This window comes from Hippocampus zosterae, chromosome 14 (genome assembly GCF_025434085.1).
Source record: "Hippocampus zosterae strain Florida chromosome 14, ASM2543408v3, whole genome shotgun sequence".
Taxonomy (NCBI): Eukaryota; Metazoa; Chordata; class Actinopteri; order Syngnathiformes; family Syngnathidae; genus Hippocampus; species Hippocampus zosterae.
In genome coordinates, this window is record NC_067464.1 from 7,511,238 (window position 1) to 7,534,766 (window position 23,529).

At 43.4% G+C, this 23,529-nt stretch overlaps 1 protein-coding gene and 1 long non-coding RNA gene across 2 annotated transcripts in view; one reads left to right on the top strand and one right to left on the bottom strand.

The window, feature by feature from the left end:
* Positions 1-23,529, top strand: part of LOC127614978 (uncharacterized) — a 289,388-nt gene that overhangs the window by 123,453 nt on the left and 142,406 nt on the right. The gene's annotated exons all lie outside the window — the stretch shown is intronic.
* Positions 1-23,529, bottom strand: part of arid1b (AT rich interactive domain 1B (SWI1-like)) — a 156,856-nt gene that overhangs the window by 94,826 nt on the left and 38,501 nt on the right. The window contains exon 3 of the mRNA XM_052086448.1: positions 15,178-15,327. Coding sequence (XP_051942408.1) covers positions 15,178-15,327 — 150 coding nt within the window. The remainder of the gene's footprint in view (positions 1-15,177; positions 15,328-23,529) is intronic.

Genomic DNA, 23,529 nt, shown 5'->3' on the forward strand with positions numbered 1-23,529 from the left:
TCTTCTGAATGTTTTTTAAAACGAGTGGACATAGATGCTTATCTTTCTGCGAATATATTAATTAGTGCAAGATTTCAAATTCAAGCCCAACAACTCACCGCACAACAAAATGCTTTAGAACATATTAGAACATTTAAATGCAGCGTTTTGCCAGTTAAACGCTGACACAATAATCTTTACATCATACGGTATTGTTTAGTTCCAGTGCCTCAACACCATTGCAAGTACAGTGTCTCAAACTTTTTTTTTCCCTCAATGATAGTAAGTTTTGGATTGATAAGTCCTTGGTCGAAAAAGGACTTTCAAATTCCGTTTCTAAAACGGTGTTTCAAAACCTCTTTTTCTATTCCTAGCTCGTCATTTGTTATTTTTTCGTATCAATTTAAATTGAGAATCAGAATCATCTTTACTGGCCAAGTATGTACAACACACAAGGAATTTGTCTCCGGTATAACACGCTGCACTAGTATCATCGTAAACAACAAAATCATTGAACCATTTTAGAGTAACCAGTAGTTTTGTAGTACCATTTTGTGGTGCAAGAAGAGTGCCTACGTTTATTCCAGCTCCTTCATTCTCACACCTTTTCATTCCCTTCAAATTGCTCCACTCTGACCATTCACTGCATAGCATTGTTTACCTGCCAGCTCCTCCGTAGTTTTACTTGTTTTTTTTCAGTGTCTTTCGTCAATCCCAGCCTTCCACGAAGCAGCACTACACTAATCTGGTTCCCCCTCATCCACACAGGCTTTATTTCTCTCCAAGTCACTTTCTGTCCAAACACTTTAATCCCCCTCCTTTCGTGTGCCAATTTCTTCTTCATTGATGTCTTCTTGTAATTTAACCAATGTAATCTACATGTGTCATCTGTATGTGTGCACCACGCGTACCCTACAAGGCCACGGGGTAAACAAGAGGAGCAGCGGAGTAAACGAAGCTCGGAACTTTCCAATGACCTGTCATGTGTTTAAAAAAAAATCATAATAATTTGTTGTCTGAAAGGAAATTTGTGTTAACTCATCATAGAATACATGCTAAATGATTTCAATATTGCTCTTATTGCACAGACAATCATTTCATTTGGAATGAGTAAAGAAATATTTGCTCTTTGGCAAGTTTTAATGTCCCCATCTGCTTACTTAGAGCAGTTCAACAAGTCTTTATACGGTAAAGGAAATATCGCTGGCATACTTGACTTGATAGGGCCAAAGCGCCTTCCATCTGTTAAAATCGGTCTTCAGTGTTCCACAGTGTGGCCTCTCCCTCGATTCTGTTTTTGGTTGCCTTTCACTGAATTCATTGTGGGGTGGGCATCAATCATTGCACCTGTCTCACCTACACAGCTGCCGGTCTTCCCCTCGTCAGCCACACCTTCCTCTGCAGCATTCAGGCCAGTCTGAAGAGCCGCCCGTTGCCACTATTTCGGCAGTTACCTTCCCTGCGGCCCAGTTGTCACAACCAGCCCTCAAGTACACCTTGCCTTGCTTCCTCTGACCGATTTTTGCTTCCTGCCTCCTTGACCTGGCCCTTTGCCATGACAATAAACCAGTACTGAGTTCACTATGTCTACCTGGGGGTTCTGTGCTTGTCTGAAGCAAAGCTTAACAGAATCCAAATTTGGTTGGTTTCACTTCCCTCCCTCCCCCACACACAAATCAATACTATCGCTTCTGACACATATTAGATTGATATTTGACTAAAAACATTTTTTTACCACACTATTGACCCGTATGACGGGATGCAAATGCCTTCACTGAACAGTATAACTCAAATTAATGAGAAAATCAAAAATCGGAATCAGTGTGAGTCGTATTACACGCCTTTACTCGTCTTGATCTCACAACCACAATTCCTATCTCCTTCAGAATCCACTTAACACATCCCAAGCACGGACCTGCAATGGTGCAAACAATGTACACCCCAAAAAAATACTGATACGAGTGCATGCAGGGGCGTAACATTGGCAGCCCATCAGCACGCCGCATCCCCAAAATCCTTCATGCCTTAAACCCTTGCAAACAAACGCACGCAGACACGGCATTCCGTCCCTATTGTTCATTCCAAGTCATTCTCTTTCCCTCTGTAATCACAAGCCTATCTAGTGTAATGCAATTTTCTCTCCATTGTCGGAGGTGTTGCCCCCCCCCCTTCCCCATCTCTGCCTCTCGCTTCATATCAGCGTCTCCTTCCCTCTCTCCCTTCCCTTTTATTCACTACTGATGTCGTCCCTCCAAACATGTTCAGCGTCAGCAGCACAATGGCGACTTGTTATCGAGCTCCGAGTGGAAGGATTAGCGATAACCGAGAAGCAAAGGATCACACGGGCACATCTGCACAAACTTTGGCAGGCGGGGCACGTCATACGTTGCATACACAGCGGTGCATTTATTCACCGCGTCTTCACTTTTCTACTTCTAAAATCAGCCCCCCCCCCCCCCCCCCCCCCCCCCACACACACACACACACTTCAACCTTATCTGCTGTGTGATTAGACTGCAGCATTCGGGCAATACTCCTGGCAGCTTTGTGGATATCATGTTGCAGCAAGAGATTACCCTACGCAGCCAGCGATTTGGGGCGAATCTATTATTAACAAATTAAAAGTCATTTGTGCAGCAGAGGGGAATTATTCTTGTGCAGAATTTAGAGTACATTGCATGTGATAATCTGGTATCAATTTCATCTTCTTGTCACTTTTCCGCCAAAGTTGCAGCGCATACACAGTTTGCAAGCTCCCGTTAACAGCTGCATGCACATAGAGACAAAAGTTAATGTATTCACTCATCCATTATTAAGAGAAGGTAATGTAATGACCTTAAAAGCCCCAGAGTAGTTCCTGGAAATCCACATTTTAATCATTGGCCAATTAAACCGCAGAAGCAGGACCAAGGTGGCATTTTCATCACTCAAAACTTGCAGCCATGCTGTCATTCGCTTGGACCTGTGACAGCAACATTTTGGGAAGAATGACATCTTTTCAGCCTTCTAAATTGTGACTTTTATCAGAACTAAGGATCGATTTTTTATTCTGTGCCTTGCTGTTGTCATCGCGTTTGTGAGTGGCTTGTCTATGTCAGTTTTCTTCTTAATATTCGGTCGCATTAGTGACCTAATTGCTTGCCAACAGAAGTGAATTCAGCCCCAAGTGAAAATGCTTTTAAATCCAAATCTGGATCTTGCACTGTGCATTAAAAATGTGTGTGTGTGTGTATGTGTGTGTGTGTGTGTATATATATATATATATATATATATACACATATATATTATTCATTCATTCATTCATTCATCTTCCGAGCCGCTTGATCCTCACTAGGGTCGCGGGGGGTGCTGGAGCCTACCCCAGCTGTCTTCGGGCAGTAGGCGGGGGACACCCTGAATCGGTTGCCAGCCAATCGCAGGGCACACAGAAACGAACAACCATTCGCACTCACATTCACACCTAGGGACAATTTAGAGTGTTCAATCAGCCTGCCACGCATGTTTTTGGAATGTGGGAGGAAACCGGAGCACCCGGAGAAAACCCACGCAGGCCCGGGGAGAACATGCGAACTCCACACAGGGAGTATATATATATATATATTTTCCTCGCCCGGTAGTCCAGTGGTTAGTACGTCGGCTTCACAGTGCAGAGGTACCGGGTTCGATTCCAGCTCCGGCCTCCCTGTGTGGAGTTCGCATGTTCTCCCCGGGCCTGCGTGGGTTTTCTCCGGGTGCTCCGGTTTCCTCCCACATTCCAAAAACATGCGTGGCAGGCTGATTGAACAATCTAAATATTTCAAAGCTTGCTGTCGAAACTGCCCTCTTTTTTGGAGCGCATAGTTTCTGAACAAATGGAAAATGTCTCACTTCTAATAGCTGACATTATTTGATTGGCGGATGGTAAAAAAATAAAAACCAGACAGAGGTTAACTAAGGAGCGTCATTATGTTGTCTTAAAGTATTAAAGGCACTACACAATAAATTCAAACTATAATTAGAGTGATGATAACGTACACAACTAATGAATACTATTTATGGACCTTCACAGCATGGTGACAGCATCAGGAGAAACGCTTGTTTCAGTGACATTTTGACAGGAGAGGAGGGTATGGATCCAAAAGTAAAAACAAATGTGCTTTGTTTGAAACCTAAACCCCCTTTTCCACATAAAAAGAAAAAAAAAGCGAGTCATGGTCGTGGTATGGTCCTATTTTTATAAGTGCACTATTTAGAGGGATATATTCAAAATTACCTTTCGCAAATGAAAAAAGCCACAAACAGAATGTAGAACACACAGTGTCAGCTGAAACAAGTCCAATATTTACTCAGGCATATGAGTCTGAAGTGTGTGCGTGTGGTGTGTGCGTGTGTGAGTGTCCGCGCGCGCTTGTGTCGGTGTGTGCGTGCATGTGTGGACGCTCGAGGGGGATTTCTGTTTTAAGTGGGTCAAAGTGGGGTTAGCCTCGTACTACTGTTTACACTCGTATTCTTACATCATTGCTGTCAACTGTAAAGGCAGAGCGGGTGGAAAAGGGAGGGGCAGGGAGGGCGAACGGCGGGCAAAAGGGGAAAATACAAGGTGACGCTGCCACCGCATAGAGAGGAGGAGAACAAGAAGATATGAAGAGAGGGGCGCTGATTAAAAGGGGAAAAAAAAGAGTCGTAAAACATCAGAGGCAAACGAAGGAGTGCTGCGAGTGCATCCTTTCATTTGAGGATCCCTCCCCCCCTACCCCTCACTCCATTGTCTCAAAATCCCATTTCCCAGCTAATTTAGAAGCTTCTAAAATACACTCCGCTCCATACCTTAAGCCTAAGGCCACGACTAATCCCGTCTCCGCACACACATTTGCGCGAGCGTGCACAGGGGCGCGCGCTCCATTCATCCTCCGCGCTTTTCAAAAGACTTCATCTTGGCGTAGTGGAAACGATTGAAGGATATTGAAAGCAAGCGTTTGAAGTACATGAGGGAATGCAGAGGAATCAAACTGTGAGCTAAATGCTATTAGACAGCTGTGTGCAGAGCCAGTGTAATATTAGATTTGATTGAATAGATGACTGCTGAATGTGGTGTAATATATAGAGCCGGAGAGGCTTTACGCGGGCGTAAATCAATATTGCAGCACTGCGTTAATCTCAGTCGCAGGAAGACGGCGAATGCGACGCTCGGAAATGGCCAACGCTGACACTTGTTTGGAATATGCGGGCCTGCTTGTTCCCCGCTTCAAATGCGGCTTGTATGCCAGCGTGATGTTCGCCTTTGTTAATCCCAGAATTCAAATGTTCATTTCCTCAAGGGTGCGGGTCAAAGGCGTCCCTGAAACTGTCAGATATTCAAAAGACGCGTCATCTTTTTTTTTTGAAAGGGATCGCTGATTCAAAAAGTCATCCGACATCACATAGCGACAGTTTTTCTTTTCCCTCCGTTTGACATTTTTCATCTTTCACATCATTTAAGAAATGCACTTGGCCTTTTTGACCGGCTGCGCTACTGAATTTTGAACTCCACATTCAAGGAAGAGGTGAGGTGAACTGTTGCCTCCCTTTACAATCTGCAGGGCGGCCTGTCTTCAGCAATAGAATTCAAGACACGATGAAAGAAGAAAAAAACGCTACAACCGAGCCAGACCGTCCTACAAAACAGGAAGTAGAGCAAATATGCACTTTGAAATTAACTCATTCAGTACCAGGCAATTCTAGACCAAGTCCGAAAGGACGTTTAAAAACGTTTTTGGGAGTGAATGAGTTAAGATCAATTTGCATTAAACCTTAGTCTCTTTTTCGAGGTCCATCAATAAAAAGGGGACTGAGCCTATCATGCTCTCGATCAGTGGCAAGCAAGGCGCAACACCGGGGTTAGGGGGTGCCATAGAAATCTGTGTAGCCTCACGTAGATACATTTTGACAGACCAGCATACAGCTCACTATTAATCCATTCGGATGAACATCACAGAGATGGCCATTCCATCCCTGGGACAGACGTACGGCCATTTTTGGGACGGGGCCAAAAAGTGTTTAAAAAGGATTAAGCAATGATGCAAGTGGGCCAGAGTGGAGCCAAACACTGTATTTTCTTAACAGGCTATTTCATCTCAAGCGTATTTTTATAGCAACACCGCCACCTAATGTACACTCAGATAACATAACAAAGTGCCTACGGACACCCATTTTACTATCAATCCAGCCGATTGAGAGAGCTGGCTGTGTTGTGTGTCTCTCGGTACCAGCCCACCATGGGGCGGAAGCGCTTTAAAAGCACGAGAACGCGGAACGAAGAACGTATCGGGATATTAGGGTAAAGTGCCCATCTCTGGGTAGTCGTAATGAGTAGGAGACCTGAGCTTGTTTGTCCTCAACGTGCGAGTCCCGTCTTGGAATGATCCTTTCTTTATTTCATAAAAAAATGACAACGATTTATCTTTTAATACCGGCCACCTGCACCATCTTTTAGGTAGAGTCCCACGTCGTGGATATCTTTTAGCACCGTAAAAACATCACTAAAAAAAGTCAGCTTGTGCCAATATTCTCCGCCTTAAAATAACACTCTTAAAAGGCTGGGATAGCACCTCTTAGATCAGCTCAATAAATTGCCACAACAGTTTAGGACATTATCTGTAGATTATTGATATCGAAGAGGCTTCCTACTTTTGTAAACAACAGAAAGGCATGGTGGTTATTGGTCTGGCCCTCATGCCAATATCGGTTTGTGTCAACGTTCTCTTCCTGCCTGTGACTGTGGTATAAAATAAATAAAGAAAGAAAGAAACATTAACCCCCCCAAAAAAGACTGACAGTTTGTGTGCGTTCCAAAGCTTTCTGAAAGTCTCTTTTAAAATATTAGTTTGCGTGATATGTGTTGTAAATGAATCCAGACTTCAAGTGTAATACGTTGCCCTGGGTGCTTGACATACAACAGCAAAGTGCTTAAGATGACCAGATAATCTATCCATTTATTAGCTAGCAGGGGGTCGGCATTTACGAGTAGGCCAATTTTCATTTTAATTTGTGGAGTGGTTGGTGTCGACCACGGGAAAGTACGTTCTAGTTTAGTGCAGATTCTAATAAAACCACAGTGTGCTGGCTTTTTACAATATATTTCTTCACTTTGCAATTAACAAATAATAATAATACTAATGGGGAAAAACAGGCAGCGGAAGACGCATTTGGTCGTTTTTTTCTAAATAAGTATAATTTGCTTTTGATTCAATCCAGAGAGTGTCATTTGCTCGTCATCCCCTCAATATCTGTCTGCTTTTCTCTCCACGTCTATTTCTCTCGCCCTTGTGCCACCCTGCTCCTCTTCATCAGCACAGCCTCCACCCCCTTCCTCTCGATTTGTGTCTCCCTCCTCCACAAACCTCATGACTACCAAATGAATTTGTTGTCCCCGTTGTTCCGCAGCACCTTGGAAGATGCACATCTGACAAAATTTGACACTAATGCCATTAATATTCATTAAAAATTAAGCTTTAATTGTGTGTCTTTGGAAGAGAGACCCCGATTCACAAAGAGAGCGAGAGCGAGAGAGAGAGAGAGAGAGAGAGAGAGCGGGAACATAAACACAGATACGAACATAGAGTACAAGTCAGATGATCTGCTGACACACTGCGCCATGAAACCAAGGACAGGGAAGCTTGGCAAAACCACAAGAAGCACGCACAAATGAACATGCATACTTCACATCTCGCACAGGCATATACACCCATTGACTGACTTTGAAACGCACATTCATGCTAATCACATTGACCGAACCATAATGTGAGCAAACCCATGTGGAGCTGCACGGTGCCCAATGTGCCCAACTCAAGGTTTGGTAAATATATTTTTTCTTGTCGCGTTTGATATTTTGCTCTTTTACAAAGTACACCGTATTTTACATAGCGGCCATTACGAAGAACATATAACGGAGCAGATCTACGTTCCTGTGCTGTGACTGCTTTTGAAAAAGAAAAAAAAAAGAAGCGGTGTTGGACCTCATGCAATTGACGGCCATTCATGCCATTCTGAAGACTGTTATTATCATGACGGGAAAGGTCACCATTAAAGGTGGAAATAGCCATGGCACCGCCTGGGTATATCTGTGTGTATCTTAATGGGTCCATTTGAAACGCGGCCTTTTCCACTGCCGTGTGCGTGTGTGTGTGCGTGTGTGTGTGTGTGTGTGTGTGTGTCCTTCAATACGGATTCAAACGCAGCAATTCACCACCCCTTCAACACAAGGGTGAAGCCGCAGAACACATATACACATAACACATACCGTATATCCGCACACAAGCAAGCATTTCCTCGTGCCGGGATAAACAGACACAATCAAATTCACACGCACACAAGTACAAACTGTGTGTTACAATCTTCACCTGAGGATGATGTCAGATACACTGACAAGGTGCAGGGATGCCAACCCCAATCGTCACCTCTCAGGAACGTTCTGAACATTTCATCAGGAACACTTGTGTTTCGGTCTTAACAAACGCACACCACCAGAAAGACTCCTGAGTCATTTATAACATGAAGTCATGAAATTAACTTATCACGTACAGTATGACATTGTAACTCGATTGTAAAAAAAAAAAGTAGTTTTGCGCCACATGGATGACATGTTATATGTCATGAAATGAATGGCAATTTTCATTGATCTTTTCTCGATCAGAAAATTGAGAAAATGCATACAGGTATTTGATGTGGACAAATCAGGCATCAGGTTTCCCCCCCAAATATGCATTTATTAAAAACTGAGAAAAAACTGCTTTTGCTTCTGCAGTACTAGCAAAGGCAGCAGCAGCGGGTTGTTTACATCCATGCTTTACACGTGCATTCAAGCCAGTGCTGGGCACCGTGAGCACGGTCCCGTTGCCGCTATGGTCCACGTGCTCCCAAGCCGTCGGCTTTCGAATGAGACGGACCTAACTATTTACCACCGAGGTAATGCTAACACATACAGCATCCATTTCAAAGTCGCGTGGGCTGCACTAACATGAAATTCTAATATCCAGGCGGGGGCCTCAAACTAGCATCCTGCGGGCCACATTTGGCCCGCCGTTGCGACTTTGAGACCCAAGATTTAGAGTGTTCCATGAATCTGCCGTGCATGTTTTTGGACTGTGGGAGGAAACCGGGATACCCAGAGAAAACCCACGCAGGCTTGGGGAGAACATACCAACACCAAAGCTAAGATTTGAACACTGGTGCACTGTACTGTGAGGCGCGGACATGCCGTTCACCACCTTGCCGCCCCCGACCGCATTCTTTTATTCTTATTCAAGCCAATAAGATTGAGCATTCCTACACATTTATTGATCGTCCCTGTTCCCGCTACTCCCATCTGTCCCCACACTTCAACTGCTCTGGCTTGAAATTAAAGCGGACGCCCACCCTAACTGGAGGAAACCCGCATGACTTTTGCTAAAACATGGAAGAACAATGGTGAAACATTGGCAAGCTTGACTTTGACATTTTGTGTGAGCGTGTTTTTTTTTTTTTTTTTCCCCCCACTGTCTGTGAAGTCAGTATCCAGGAACAAATGTAACGGCATTTCCTAACAAATGGCAGCTAAATGAGGCGCCCACGGTGCCGCGCTGCTAACTACTGGCCTTGCTTTCTTTGTTCAGAGCCATTATGATTGTCCTAACCAATCCAAAACACCTCTTCCATTCTTGGTCATTTGCATTTGAATTGCTGTACAGCGGCACAAAAACCAACACAAATCAAAAAAAGGGGAGGGGAAAAAAATGATGGAAGAAAATAACAGAGGTGGATTTCGGTCAAGCAATTAGCAAATGTCAGTCAAGAGTAGCGGTTAAAAAATTTTAAAAAAACCACTGCTTTAAAAAAACAAAGTGTGAGACACGCATGCGGACTAACGAGAATGTAGAGCTGCACTGCACCATACCGCGAGGAAAATATTTTGTTACATTATTTAGCTTCAACAGATGTAAATCACAACAAAAAAAATCAATCACGGGACATTTTCTGAGGGAGCTTTTCTTTTGGATCTGATGGAAAGTGCTCGTGATGTTGTTTCGATGGGAGCGAGCATCGTTTTATTCAATTTCATATGAAAGGAGACATACACTGTGCTATGGAATTCTCGATGAAGCTCTTGCGTTGAATGTCACTTAATTGTGCTGGGGTCCCTTATCAAGTGTCCTGTAAGTGAGCTTTGGCATGCCTCGTGTCTATACCCACACATTAATGCATCTGTGTAAAATTCATCAAGCTTAAGTGCTCGTCAGAGGCAGCCAATCTGGGTGCAGCAGTCCTTGGGTTGCCGTGGCGATACGTGGGGACATTTAGAGGGCTCAGATAAACTCTGCCATTTAAAAGGTTATGACAATTAACGCAGCTCTCCGCAAATTACCACTGCCAGACCTTTACCCACGGACATCTCTCCTCCTTATCACCCGACACCCAGCCTCACTCCGCCTCTCCTCCTCGGCTGCCATTTGCCCTCCATCGCCGTCACCCGTCGTCCCCCTGCATCATTCCATCCCCCTTTTCAGCCAGCAGCGTTTTTATTATCAGGCTAATTAACAGAGTTCCTCAATTAATATTCAAATGGTGACCAATTAATGACACTGAACTTCGGGCACCCCTCCCGCGCGTGGTGCACCCTCCGCTTTCACCGCCACCCCCTTTTCAGTCTCCTCGCTGACTTTCATTTCCTCTGTCTTGTCCCTTCAACCTCCCCATAGCCAAGGTGAGCTTCAATTTCCGTGAGAGCGTGTGTGTGTGTTTGTGTGCAGTGAGAGGAGGGAAAGAAACGCTGAAGGAGACAGCAGACCACAGCGAGGGGATTGTAAAGCTAGGGGCCAGGCTGCAGAAAGACTTGGCAACCTTTTAATTAACCCGGAGTGATTAAAAGCAAGGAAGGTGTAGGAGTGGAAAGAAAAGGAAAATGACAAACCGGTCGTGAAAGGGAAACGACTCCAAAGATTCAGTGACACGCGGAGTGCAACTTTTATCGAAGGCTAATTCTAATCCAGGACAAAGAATTATTTTGTGAAGGAAAGTGCAAAACTTGAATGAAGAATGGATTTGAAATATGAAAGGTGGGTTTGGGCTCTGTCTGACCTGAGGGGCACATTTTATTTTCATGTTCACGTGGCAATTTGACACAACTGTGCAAATCACACAGTCTGCTGATGGGGTATGTTTATGGTGCTCATTGCAAATGCGGGGCAAAGATAAACCTCTGAATCAGTTCAGTGGGTTTCCATGAAGGGAGCTTGTCTCCTCCAATCAGTTCAGAACAGCTCCCAAGAGGCAACTGTCACGACACAAACAGGAAATAGATAAGACCAATCGAGGAAAGGACCGGTCGGATCTGTTTCGCAGATGGATGGATGAGCTTGGCTCGAGTCTAGAAAGATCTTCTGTGGAATAACTCGCCTCCTGAAAATCAAACCCAATACAACTCTGTAACATTTTTACAGTTCATACCAGGCCATAAAAGAACCAGGATGTTTTCTCACATGTAATTCTTCCCCGGAGCATAAATGCTCAATTCATTCACATGTGCTCCAGTAACATTTTCTGCCATGGTTAAAAGTTGAATGATGGTAGCTGGCCTAGGTCTCAGGTCTTTAGGTCTGCCACACGTATGTGTATATTGCTCAATAAAAGCAACACATCATAAAAAAAAAATAATAATAATTGGAACATTTTTTTGAAATTACAGTACTCTCGTTCACACACTCTCACATTTGGCTTTTTATGAGGACAGTAACAACATGTACACCAGGACAAGGGAAGGGGCCAAAGTATGCCCTGCGGTACCACCACTGAGAGTAATTGATCCTGCCGGTCATGCTATTCTACAAAATGCCGTAACTCGAACTGAATGTTTTCAATTGTTGCATCTTTAAGATAATGCACTTCTTCTAAAGACCGTAAACACATTTATGGGTGTTGGAGGACTTTTTAAAACTGAAAAGGCCTCTTTATATGAAATATGTTGTTCTTTGATAGTAATCTGGACAGGAATAGTTGTGCAAAGGGTCCATTTGCCAGATAGAGAGCGAGAGAGGGAGAGAGCAAGAGAGAGAGCTAGCTAGCTAGATAGAAAGATAGGTAGCTAGATCACTAGCTAGCTAGCTAGATAGAAAGATAGATAGCTAGATCGCTAGCTAGCTAGCTAGCTAGCTAGCTAGCTAGCTAGCTAGCTAGCTAGCTAGCTAGATAGCTAGATAGATAGATAGATAGATAGATAGATAGATAGATAGATAGATAGATAGATAGATAGATAGATAGATAGATAGATAGATAGATAGATATAAAATAAAACTAAGAAATAAGCCATCTAGTGCACAAAAAACACCAGCCAAACTCCCCTTTTTTCCCAAAGCCACTCTTGTTTGGCATTTTGTCCTTTCAGCCTTGACATCTGAGAAATATCTTTACAACCTGCGCTGCTCCTTGCAATCAGATGAGGTCATGGCAGGCACAACAGACTCAAAGAAATACGCTATTTTCAGTTCGATTTGCTACTAAACTAGCTCATAGTGCTTGGCTGCAGAGCTAATTCTTTGTCAAGGGAAGCTGGAATGGTTCCATCAGCGTGAAGATGTCCTCTGGCTAGGGTTAATGGGAGTGAAGTGGGCTGTGGGATGCTGCACAAAACGCCCGAAGATCAAAAAAAGAACGTGGCAGGTTGCTTTTCTCAATTTAACGTCGGGTCAAAAAGCAAGGGTCTAAACCACGATGATATCCTAATCTGCTACGGGTTTGCAATCTTTTGTGTGTTTGTGTGCATGTGTGTCTGCCTGCGTACGTGTAATCTGCTCCACGCGGCTCACATCATGCCTCATTTTAGCCCCGAATCACAAATAAAGGTCACCATTTGACCTTTTCACAGCTCAGAATTGCTGCCGTACATTCGGCCGATTTGTGTTCACGCCGACACACGTACACAAATCTGACACAAAAGACGCACACTCACCCGAAGAGAAGAAACAGCTCTGATCTGAAAGATCACCAAATGCTCGGTTTGTAATCCTGGCCAGATGTGCTGCGTCGGTTCTATTTCCAACCATGTTTTCCCTTTAATCATTAATAGAGGACAAGGCCTTTATGGATATATATACAGTATATATATAGACTTGTTTTGATTCTGAATGTGCAAATCGGATTCAGCTGCCGCTCAGTGGAGTGGCAGCGTTATATTCCAGTGGGATACAGAGCTGCAGGCCACCCCAAAACCAAAAAAAAATCCCCAGCTATTTGCCTTATCGGCTTTAACAGAAAGCCTTGATGAAGCAGTTTTTCAAAATAACGACATTCTACAACCAAGGTGTCATTGCTGACTTGCTTCTCTGATTGATCTGACCGTGTTTAATCCGTTAAATGTAAAAAACATGTCTCTTGTGTCTTTCTGTTTTTCCTGTATGTGGCCCTCAAGAGGTAAAGGGTTTGACACCCGAGTTACAGAACAAAAACACACACTTTTCATCGATGCGATCAGTCAGGTCATCGTTTCATCATGTGCTGACTGTAGTGGCTGCAGTTTTCAGTGTCGAACAGCGCTGCATCATACTAAGAGCTCGGATCATGTATCTAAATGTGGTCAAACTATGGGAAGAGCTTGGGTTACGACGCAGTGAAGTCGCATCCACCTGCAAGCCACAACCACAACAATAAACACACTCTTAAAAGAATACCGCTAAAATCAAAAAGCCGTTGGACCGTTTTTTGTTTCCTGTTGTGAAAAGGAAACCACAAAAGGATGTCTAGGAAAGTACTTCGCAGCACAGGTGCAAAAACAGCTATCGCCAGTCAGAATGTTCGATTGGGAATATTGTACCTGGTGTCTAAACGTCAACATGGGTCACTTGTTGCCACATCATCGGCCAATGATGAAAACCCATTGTTGCAATCACCAAATGTCAACCTAGCCATGGATTTCAGAGCTGGGGAGTGAATGTTTGTTCACTTGGATGCGCAGTGTGTGTTTGTGTGTGTGTGTGTGTGTGTCTGTACAAGTCATAGCACGCGTGCTTTCCAGTCCGTTTTCATTGGAATCCCTTCCCAACTTGCTGTGTTGTTTCTCCCTGCGCCATTTTGTTCTGTTTCTATCCAGGCCACAGTCATTCCACACTGGCTGCACATTGGATAGAAAACACATGGGCAGCTATCACTGGACTCCAAAACAACATGAACGTAAACCCCCTCGTTTCTGACTGTGGGGGGAAAAAAAATTATAATAAAACGACCCAGCATCAGACTGAACACAGTCATTCGAGTTACAATCAGTTCATATGTGTGACTGTTTCACTACGATTAGGTTTTTAACGGTGAGGCTGTTTATGAACTATGATTCACTTTTTTACTCAGAAAGAGAGAGACGGGAGGAGTGGGAGGGGGGGGGGGTCATAGTGTACAACTCTAATTGAAGTAGATAAATAAACCTTCTTTCTCATTCATGGTTCATTTGTCTTTATTTTAGCATGAGCCCAGCCTACAGAACCAAAACGTTTATCTCTAATAAATCGGATACTGTTTATTGTCATACAATTGATTTTTTTTGAGCTTGTTAAAAAAATACATTGGAAGAGGACCTTGAAGAAAAACGACTTTCAGATTAAACAGCAACCATTGACAGAAAAAGAATTAAGACTATTTTTCATTCAACCCTAATTCTTTACTACATCATTTTGTCCCAAAAATGCTTTAGCGAACCGATTGCTTTCATAACAGTGTTACACTTACATTGTTTAAATTGTTTAAACAATAAAATCCAATGACTATTTCTCTAATAGTAAATCCAAGCAGTATCATCTTGATGCGTGGAGGATTTTGACTTTTGGATCTGAGTAGGGCACTGGTATCAAACTCAAGGCCCGGGGCCAGATCTGGCCCGCCACATCATTTTATGTGGCCCACGAAAGCGAATCAAACATGCCAACTTCCATGATGCTTGCTAAAATCTCCACCAACATTTTAAATTCTCATATGTAATAAATAAGAGGGATTTTCAGCATTTTGTTGTTGCTAAAAACATCATTATAGAATCTTAAACAATAGTTGAATAAACCGTTATTATTGATTTTTTTTAAATTTGGTTTCAGTCATAAAGGCTCTCCAAGGGAAACCATAACTAAAATGTGGCTCATGATAAAAATGAGTTTGACACCCCTGGATTAGGATATTCTGGTGCAATATAAATGTCGTGGTCAGTGAGTGTGTATTCTAGTGTGTTGTTACCTGAGGCGGCGGTCGTGACTGCAGGTAAGGGCTCTGGTTCGGACCCGGAGGGGTCTGCTGCGGTGGACTGAAATAGGGCGGGGTTCCCTGCTGGCTTGCCTGCTGCTGCTGGCTGTAGCCGGCCATCCCCTGCTGGCTGTACGGCGCCACCTGCCATAGTAGAATATCAGAGAAGTGGGAATTATTGGGGTCAACATTCCCTTTCAATCAAAAGCCGCGCACATACTGGATGTTGTCATTGACAAATTAGCAAGAAAGTACAAACTGCAGAGTGAAGCATATACAGTGTGGCTGTCAGTCATATCAGGAAGTGATTGACTTGCAACTTCAACTGCGATGGAGTAACAACATACACACACACTCACACACACACATAAACATCCCACACGGGTCAGCACAAATGGGCTTGTCTCCATTTTCCAATTCATGCGAATGTCCCTTGGCTAAAGGATCTCAATTTAGCGAGGCCGGGCTGACGACGGACTCCCAGCAGTCCTGTGCTTAATGAACTCGAATTGCAAAAAAGAGCTCGAACGCAACGTCCTCTGGCTCGCCAAATGTGTCATCCCCTTCAAATTATCTCCATCTCGCTTGGATTGCAGCTGGGATGAGGTGGATGGGATAGTGTGTCGCGATCGTCCTAGGCCGTAACACTAATGAGGGACATGCGAATGAGCTGGGGCCTTCCAGGTAGTAGCTTGCCAAACGTCACCGCTTGCATTTCACGCCGGTTATGAGAGAGAACATGACAGAGAGACTGGCACACATTCAAATGTCGTCTTAATCCTTGTCATTTGTTATGACTACAGACACAGCCAGGTGCTCCTCTCAGGATTTCTGCCGAGTTGTGGGTTGTCTCCGTCTCTCTCACACACAAACACACACACAGGCGCAGACAGACGCACGAATCGAACAGATGACTAAACATCATTTACAGCTGGCGGTAAAGCAATATGACAGCACTTTTCGTGTCATATTTTTTTCCTTCATGTCATGTTACTTTTTTTTTTATTCCACCGTTCACGCCTTCCAAACAGCAGCCCGGTCAAAGCCTCGTTAAAAAGACGGCGCACAGGCTGTAAGTGGTGGGTGGCGCAAAGCTCATAGTTCACATCCACCTCCATGAGATGAACTCTTAAATCTTCTTTACAAAGAGGGGAAAACTACCCAGAATGATTCATATCGACAATCATGAGCGTGATGTCAGAACTACGAAGATCAAAAGCACGTGCTGAACATTTGTAGTTTTATTGTGAATGATATTAGCGAGGAAGCCCGCTCATAAAAGTCTAGTTTGAAGTGATGGCCGGTGTGAAACGCGGTACGGTGTGGCTCACTGCGACAAATGGAGATGAATGCATGTGAAATAGTTCTGAAGAGTAACTCCTTTGAGAAGGTGGTAAAAAGAAATCGGCCATGGACGTTGTTACAATGATGCTTTCAATGGAGCTTATTGGCCAATACGGAATACATTCCACTTCAATGGGAATTTGATTAGAAAGGACCGGTTAGTGTGTGTGTGTGTGTGTGTGTCGCTCACATTGAGTGAGTGTGTCATTAGGCCTTCGAGACAGACAGGGTGAGATCAGTCTCGCTGGCAGAGAGGTTAATAGCGCGGCCTTGCTCGTGCCAACAGCTCCACTGGATTCATTACTGCCAACCGGGGCAACGTATCACGTACGTGCGCACACACACACGCATACACACACGTTTGTGCTGTTGATGCTAAAATGCCAAAATGCACTTTGCACATGTCATTATGTGTATTTATCTTTGAAAAAGATGACGTCTGTGTACACAAAGGCTGGTCTCGGGGGGGGGGGGGGGGGGCGGTGATTGCTTTGACCTCTCTAAAAGTGGACACAGCAACTTAACCAGGAGAAAATGATGTGGGTGAGACCAACATCAATTTACATTCATGCTGAAAGGTTTTGTGTTCTCATTCATACCCCCTCCAGCCCGCCCTGACAGCACTTGGTGGCTCCTTCAGCCAGAGACTGTTACACCCGCGCCGCAAGAAGGAGAGATACCGACGATCGTTCCTACCGACTGCTGTCAGGCTGATGAATAAAAAATAATCATAATAATGATAATAATTAAATGATGTGAAGGAAAATTGTAAATAGTACTGCGATTTATCCATTTTGTGTTCATATTGCATTTAATTGAAAGATGTTTGTTGTTTTTTTCTCTTTCTTCTTTCTTCTTTCTACATACATTCTTGCTGCTGGAGGCTGTAAATTTCCCCAGTGTGGGACGAATAAAGGATATCTTATCTTATCTTATACAAGCCCATCCATCCATTTTCCGATCCGCTTTATCCTCACAGGGGTCGCGGGGGGTGCTGGAGCCTATCCCAGCTGTCTTGGGGCAGTAGGCGGGGGGGACACCCTGAACCGGTTGCCAGCCGATCGCAGCTGCACGCAGAGACGAACAACTATCTGCGCTCACACTCACATCCAGGGACAATTTTGAGTTTCCCATTCACCTGCCACGCATGTTTTTGGAATGTGAAAAAAAACAGAGTACCTGGAGAAAACCCACGCAGGCCTGGGGAGAACATGCAAACTCCACACAAGAAGGCCAGAGCAGGGATCGAACCCACAACCTCTGTACTGTGATCAAAATAACTTTACGTCATCAGCCATTTTCAGACACCTTTGGCTTATTTTCTCATTTTAAATGCATTCACACACACACACACCTATGTTTGGTCTCCAACGCAATGTCCTGTAGAGAGCAGTGTTCGGATATACCCTGACTAAAAGTATGCAAGGGAGATAAGTCCACCTGATGTTCTGGTGACTCTTGCAAAAAATAAAAATAAAAATGCCTATGTGCAGAAAATATGGCAATTTTCTGCCTTTTGCTCCACTCGGGTGCATCAAGCAGATAATGCTGCGCTCTACCCACAGTGTCTTGCCATGTAAACAGTGTCAAATATAATGAAATGACAACTGACGCTAGGTGTGAAATGACACATAACACGCATCCCGTGAAGCAAATAGTTCACCATGAACAGCAAAGAGAGTGTGATGAAGTACAAAAAGCCCAAGACGCAAACATTTCAAAACTTACAAGAACCCAATCATAAAAGCCCGTCTGTGAATAAAAACACAAAGGTGCTTTTCCAATAATAAACGTCGGGATTTTGTTTTCCTCCAATAGACCATTTAAAAGTCACACAGCTCGTAATTAAATTGGGCCATTGATTAAGAGAAATAATGTTGGCAAATATGCGATAAGTCGGGCAAGTGAGCGGTACTGCAGGTCACTGCTTTCCAATGAACCGGTCGACCTATGGCGCCAACCGAAAACATGCGCACACAGTCTCGTCAGTTACATACCATAGTGTAAAAAAAATAACAATATAAAAAAGACCGTTGAACACAACTGTCAGGTTAAAGATGAAATGAAAGATGCTCGAAGGCTGGGCGGAGAGGAAATAGATGGGGAGGATGTCGACTTCTACAGTGTACAAAGTGATGTCGGATATGATAAGGCAGCGATAGTGACAGTGAGATATGTGAACATAATGAGGGACGAAAAGGGGATGAAGCGAGAGCCAGGCGCAAGGTTGAGGACAACGTGGAAAAAAAAACATGAGTTTATAAATAATAAACACGAAGAATGTCATCCTCTAAAGGCCACTTAAGTTTGAGGGTGTGCATGTGTACACATGCGAGTAAATACGCATTCCCCGGCCACATTGTCACATGTGCAGTTGACCGAGATCCAAGACAAACAAACAAACTGTGCCCTCAGGAAGACAACAATGCTCACTTTTGACCTGACACTGATATGGTTTCAATATGTCATGTTTATGAATGATTTTGCATGCGACCATGGTGTAAATCTGAATATTTTCCTAAATGTAGTCTCGATTCAATGTTGAAAGAGTTCCCAGTCAGTTTGCCCTGTAAAAGCTACCCAGCGATAAAAATGGATCAGGAGCTAAAATGAGGTAACATGTTCCACATTTCCACATTACATATTTATGCTCGACACTTTGGTGAGCATGATCAGCGAATTTTCTTTGTGGATTGTTTCAGCACATACCAATACGGATACCAGCCGGCTACGTTTCTAAGACAGTTGGTGGTGCAGTATCAAACAACTATACTAATTTGTCACCTGAACAGATTCGACCACTAAAATCAAGAGTAAAATAAGTCAGTCTGACAATATCACATATCCACTCATATCTTACGTTGGCGACAGAAACATCAGCTCTGGTTTTTAGGCCACAGTCAGCCCCAAACAACAAGCGCGTGAAGGGGGATCTGCATCAACGAGCTCATGATTAAACATACAGGAAACGAACGAGCACTCGTTACCGTCCTCACATCTCTCCCCCAAGGTGACGGCACTCTTGAATCTCCGCACCTCCTTTTGATCTCACAATCTTTCCTTTTCCATCCTCGTACGTGGAGGAAAAGCGGTGGGCATTAACTCCTGAAGCAAGAAGCTGTCCTCGGAGGAGGGAGGGGACGGCTGTGATTATGCAGAACAGTAACATGAGCCTGCGCACGAAATCAGATTAATCAGGCACAGACTATAAACCAAACGACTGCAACTTGATCACACAAATAAACATACATACACTGTCCATACTTTAACTCTGTCTTTACTAATGACAGTTAGCCTGTCTATGGACAATAAATGACAGAGGTTTTGGTTGAACATGCCCCTTGAAGACATATGAACTTGTATATGCAGACATTACAAGACGTACATGTTCTTGTTATACATTTTATGCCTGCAATTTGTTTTTCTTGGCGGTGCAGGTGATCGGATATCAGCAAAGTATGATTTCACTGCAAGATCTCCACTTGCGGATGATGTGACGTTTTATTTATACTGTCGATATTTTTTTTTTTTAAAGCTTGGACCTGAAAAAATGGTTTAATTTTTGGTTTCATTCAATACAGTATTGTATGAGTAATCATTCATTCATTCATTCATTCATCTTCCGTACCGCTTGATCCTCACTAGGGTCGCGGGGGGTGCTGGAGCCCATCCCAGCCGTCTCCGGGCAGTAGGCGGGGGACACCCTGAATCGGTTGCCAGCCAATCGCAGGGCACACAGAGACGAACAACCATTCGCACTCACACTCACACCTAGGGACAATTTCGAGTGTTCAATCAGCCTGCCACGCATGTTTTTGGAATGTGGGAGGAAACCGGAGCACCCGGAGAAAACCCACGCAGGCCCGGGGAGAACATGCAAACTCCACACAGGGAGGCCGGTGCTGGAATCGAACCCGGTACCTCTGCACTGTGAAGCCGACGTGCTAACCACTTGGCTACCGGGCCGCCCTGTATGAGTAATCATTTTAAAAAATAAAGATGACTCAGTCGCGGATTTCACTTATCACAGGTTCTTTTCGGAACGTAACCCCCGCAATAAATGAATGAAGTTGTCATGTTGAACGCGAAACAAATAGTATGTCCAAATATTTGGTATGTTTAAACTGCCTTTAATATTATTCAATGTTTCATTTGCCTTTATTTTACTCATCTATTATGCACAATAGATCTGATATTGTTTGTTTGTCTGAAAGATACACGCATTGAAAAAAGACCAAAAACAAATTACAAATCAAATTGCATTTGCAATTTCATTCTTCATAATTATTCAACCTTAATCCCGTTAGAATTTTCAGTGGCTTGTCTGCCACACTTTTTAGTACATAGTTTGTTCCTACAGAAAATAGTTTTCGAGCTTGCCGTTGTCTTGGATTTTTTGGGTATGGTTTTTGTATTGCTACATACCATTATGTCACTGAAAGTAGACCAATAATCATAATCAGAAAATCAATCAAAATGTACCTGTAAGTGAGGACACATACACTATAGCATAGCAACTTGCAAAAATCAAATCTTGAACAGTTTTTAAAAAAAATATCATTTGGTGAAGTCATATTGACTGTTTTCTACATGTGATGTGCCTTGTCGACTCCCTTTCAATGTAGCTCCCATTTCTAAAGAAACATTGTTCTCATTCCTCCCTTGTTTTGCGCAAGGTCAAAACCTTGTCACATTCACATCATGTGGTAGATAAAAGAAGTGTGTCACAGGCATTTTGTTGCTAGATCGCTTTGACTTGTGCTGCTTGTGTTGAGCTGTAAAAAAAAAAGACATTTTGAAGGAGCTTAATGCTTATTATGTGTTAATGCTCCCGACGAGTCAACTGCAGGTTTTTGCAAGCGGCTCTGGGCCCCTTGCCATCGACTCCAAATGTTTTCCCCACTAAACTCGTGACCCCAATCAGAGGCCAAAAGAGGCACACGGGTGGTTTGTGAAGCAGGAAAGGGAGAGAAGACAGTGAAATCAAAATGGGATTCATTTGGGAGTCAAAAATTGATCTTGTATGTGAGCTAGAGGGAGTTAGCAATGCACAGCTACGTCATTTAAAGTATGCTTTAAGAATATTAGAAGGTTGGTTACTACATTACTGATGACCAAACTTCTCTATGCAACATGTGATGTTTGTGCACAGTAATTTAAGTCGTGTAGGAAAGTTGGAGGGTATGTGGGACAATCTTGAGGAAAAAAAAAGTTTGTGAACTAGCAGCACCACAGCCTATTACATTACCTAATTTGCTGGCACTCTAATGTGCCAATGTGTTATGATACTCATGCAATAAACTGTTAAGTAGCTTGGGGTCGGAACAGACACTGACAATTTTGGAAGGATCAGCAGCTCCGTTCACATTTTCACAACATTAGTCTGTTTGCGAGCCCTCGATCAGTAAATCAGTTTTGTTTGGCAAAGGAACTGTATAATTTCTCCATTGTGAGACGATGAAATATTTTTTGATTTTGATAACATGTCCTTGAGCCTCGAAACGGCATTGATGCTCTTAAGACACCCGTGAACTTTTTTCAATAGTAAAAAATACAACATTTGAATGTCTCTTTTAATTATGAATGAAACTTACACTAAATTGGACTTGATAAGGAGACAATTAGAAATGGTTCCCAGGTGTTCCAATAACATTTAAGTGGTGTGCTCTCCATTAAAAAAAAATATATATATATATATATATACACACACACACACACATACACACACACACACACACAAACTTCCCCTTTAAGTAAAAAAAAGAGGTTTGGATAATCACACTTAAGTCAACTGTGAACTTCTGTGAAGTTTTTCTTGACATCTTTTTTATTCCAATCCGGCGCTGACTAGATGTCTGTGAGGGGTGTAAAGCCGCACAAATGGTGAATCATCTGTACGATCCCGATATAACCTCTCAATCTTGTCTCAGATCTGTTTTCATGGTGCTTATTCACATCTCCACTCTGGTAGACTTGACCTGTGTAAGAATATTTTAAATAGTCAGGATGAAAAGTCAGACGAATTGTCACTGAGGAAGGGGGGGGGAAAATGGGATAATCCCCTCGCAAGGCACAGACTTTCTTTCCCCTTTTATTTTCCACGCTCCCTCCATCTGGCTCCACTTTCATCTCTCTGCTCTTTTATCTTATCAATAGACATATATAGAGCGCAGGAGGCAGGGAGCTGCGAACATGAGGCGCTCAGAAACATGCAGCTTGTGATGTTTTACACCGCTCTCCTGCATTCAACACTAAACTGTATTAAATCCGAACATCAACCCACTTGCCTGGGCAAGCATGATGAAGCTTGCAGCTGATGCAACCGATGCAAGATACACAGAGAGGTTTGTCTTTCAAAGACATAACCCACTTGCTTCTATTATCAACGCTTAAAATAAGTGGAGCCGCAGGGCAGTTTGCGAGTGAAATTTTGCGCCTCATGAAAACACATCGAAAACAAAATGGAGGATCATAGACTTTTAAATGTTCCCGCCACGAGGCGGTCCCCAAAAAGCGTAGCTGGGCTGGACTCGCGTACGTCACCAACAAGGGAGTAGTTGGAAGCTTGGTAGTATGTACGCTAGCTACAGCTAGCTAGCAACAGCTAGCTAGCAACGAGCTTCAGGTGCGGCTAAACACGTTGCGGAGTTGCCATTCAGTCAGCTATTAATGCCTTCATAAAATGCTGGATGTCATTTGTTTGTTTGTTTGATTTAACAATATACTCATCCGACCGAGTTTTGACTTTAACTTTTGAGGTCTGCACCATATCCCTCTTATCTGTTTTATTGAAATAAATAACTGAGTAAAACGGGAGGGATTCTCACCCTCATTTTTCACTTAATGGCCATACAGCATCGGCTCAACATTTCGTGTGATTGGCTGAGAGCCACTCCACAGTCAAGGGGTAATAAAAGTTACAAATGAGAGCAGGCTATTAGAGCCATTGATGTGCGTAGGCTAGCTTGCTAATTAATTGATTCTGAAACTTCATCTCTTCCG